At 43.8% G+C, this 1427-nt stretch overlaps 1 protein-coding gene across 1 annotated transcript in view; it reads left to right on the top strand.

Moving 5' to 3' along the window:
- Positions 1-68: 68 nt before the first annotated feature.
- The window catches only part of Cpsf7 (cleavage and polyadenylation specific factor 7), a 17798-nt gene continuing 16439 nt past the window's right edge, over positions 69-1427 (top strand). The window contains exon 1 of the mRNA XM_033756470.1: positions 69-208. Within this exon, the coding sequence (XP_033612361.1) occupies positions 155-208 (54 nt within the window). The 5' untranslated portion in view covers positions 69-154. The remainder of the gene's footprint in view (positions 209-1427) is intronic.

Genomic DNA, 1427 nt, shown 5'->3' with positions numbered 1-1427 from the left:
GCCGGGGCTGCGGCTTCCGAATGCGAAGCTGGCGGCCGGGCCTCCTCCCGGCCCGGGGCCCTCCGCCCTGCTAATCGTCGCCCTCTCCGAACACTGCAGTGGCGTCTCTCTTACTTTGTCCCTTCCCCGGGCGCGAGATCGTCCTTCCGGAGCCATGTCAGAAGGAGTGGACCTCATCGATATCTACGCCGACGAGGAGTTCAATCAGGTGAGGGTTCATCGAGAGCTCTGGGGTCCCTCCATCAGTTACAGCAAACTTGCAGTGGTTTCAACGCTGTGCCACTTCGGGGCTCGAACAGCCATCTATCTCTTCAGGTCTGAAAATTTCCCCCTGGCATCCAAAAAATTCCCCCTAGTGGAGACTTTAAAGACTACTGGCCGTTCTGCTTTATGTTAATTTGAACCTCCAGGCTTAATTTTAAAGGGTTGATTTAAGAGCAAATAAAAATCAAGTGCAATAGAATGGTGAATCAACCTGTGGAATTTGATCCCCCAGGAAGCCTAAGTGGAAATGTCGGTAGCATCAAAGGCAAACCACACTTAATAAAAATCAGAATTACTTTTGTGACGTATTCATGAGGACAGGGTTGATACCCTTTGTTTACTGTTCATCTCTGAGAAGGCAGTGTGCCGCCCCCATAAAAGTGCAGAGACTCAGTCAGACATTTCTAACATTTAGTTTCATTTCCATTCCAAATGTTTTAAATCTAAAGTAGCTTGACTGTGGTCTTCAGAAATTCATGGGCATTTTGGTGTAATAAATTTTATTGATGAATCTTAATGTTATTGGAGGGTGGGGAGAGAGTACAAACTCATAGAAACACAGCAATAGACCAACTTGTATAGCCTAGGTGGGATTTGTTGATGTCCATAGTTTTACTACATCAGACAACATCATACAAAGATTTTTTTCCTGAAAGAATAATATATGAAAAATTAGTTCTGTGATGGAAAGATCAAATCTCAAGAATGTTCCAAGCTCTCTATTTAAAACTTACTAATATGTTACCTGGGTTATTTCCAGCACCATTCTACTTGGGCAAGCTGGTTCTTCCCATTGCATCTTCCAATGGGTGCACGTAAGGATCTGGAAAGAGCGTGAAAAGAATGGACTAGAGGAGAGTTCCCCGGTTGGACCCTGGCTTTGATATGATGCAACAAAGGAGGCTCATACATGTCTTTTCTTTTTTCTTCCCTCTAATTGGCCTAAGTTTACGTTTTAAAAAGCATAAGTATTTGACTTGTAAGTGTTGAGATTTAAAACAACACAGAAGTCAAGTAATGGAATGGAATGGAATGAAATGACCTTGTACCATGCTACAGCTCCGCTAGTTAATCCTTTTTTCTGGCGCTGGGAATTGAATTCACAGCCTTACACATGTTAAGCCCAAGCTCCACCACTGATGCATCCCCAGGCTCTGATTATA

Source organism: Fukomys damarensis, unplaced genomic scaffold (genome assembly GCF_012274545.1).
Source record: "Fukomys damarensis isolate Sample0158 unplaced genomic scaffold, DMR_v1.0_HiC HiC_scaffold_27, whole genome shotgun sequence".
NCBI lineage: Eukaryota > Metazoa > Chordata > Mammalia > Rodentia > Bathyergidae > Fukomys > Fukomys damarensis.
Note: the sequence above shows the minus strand (reverse complement) of the source record. Positions and strands in the feature narration are given on the sequence as shown.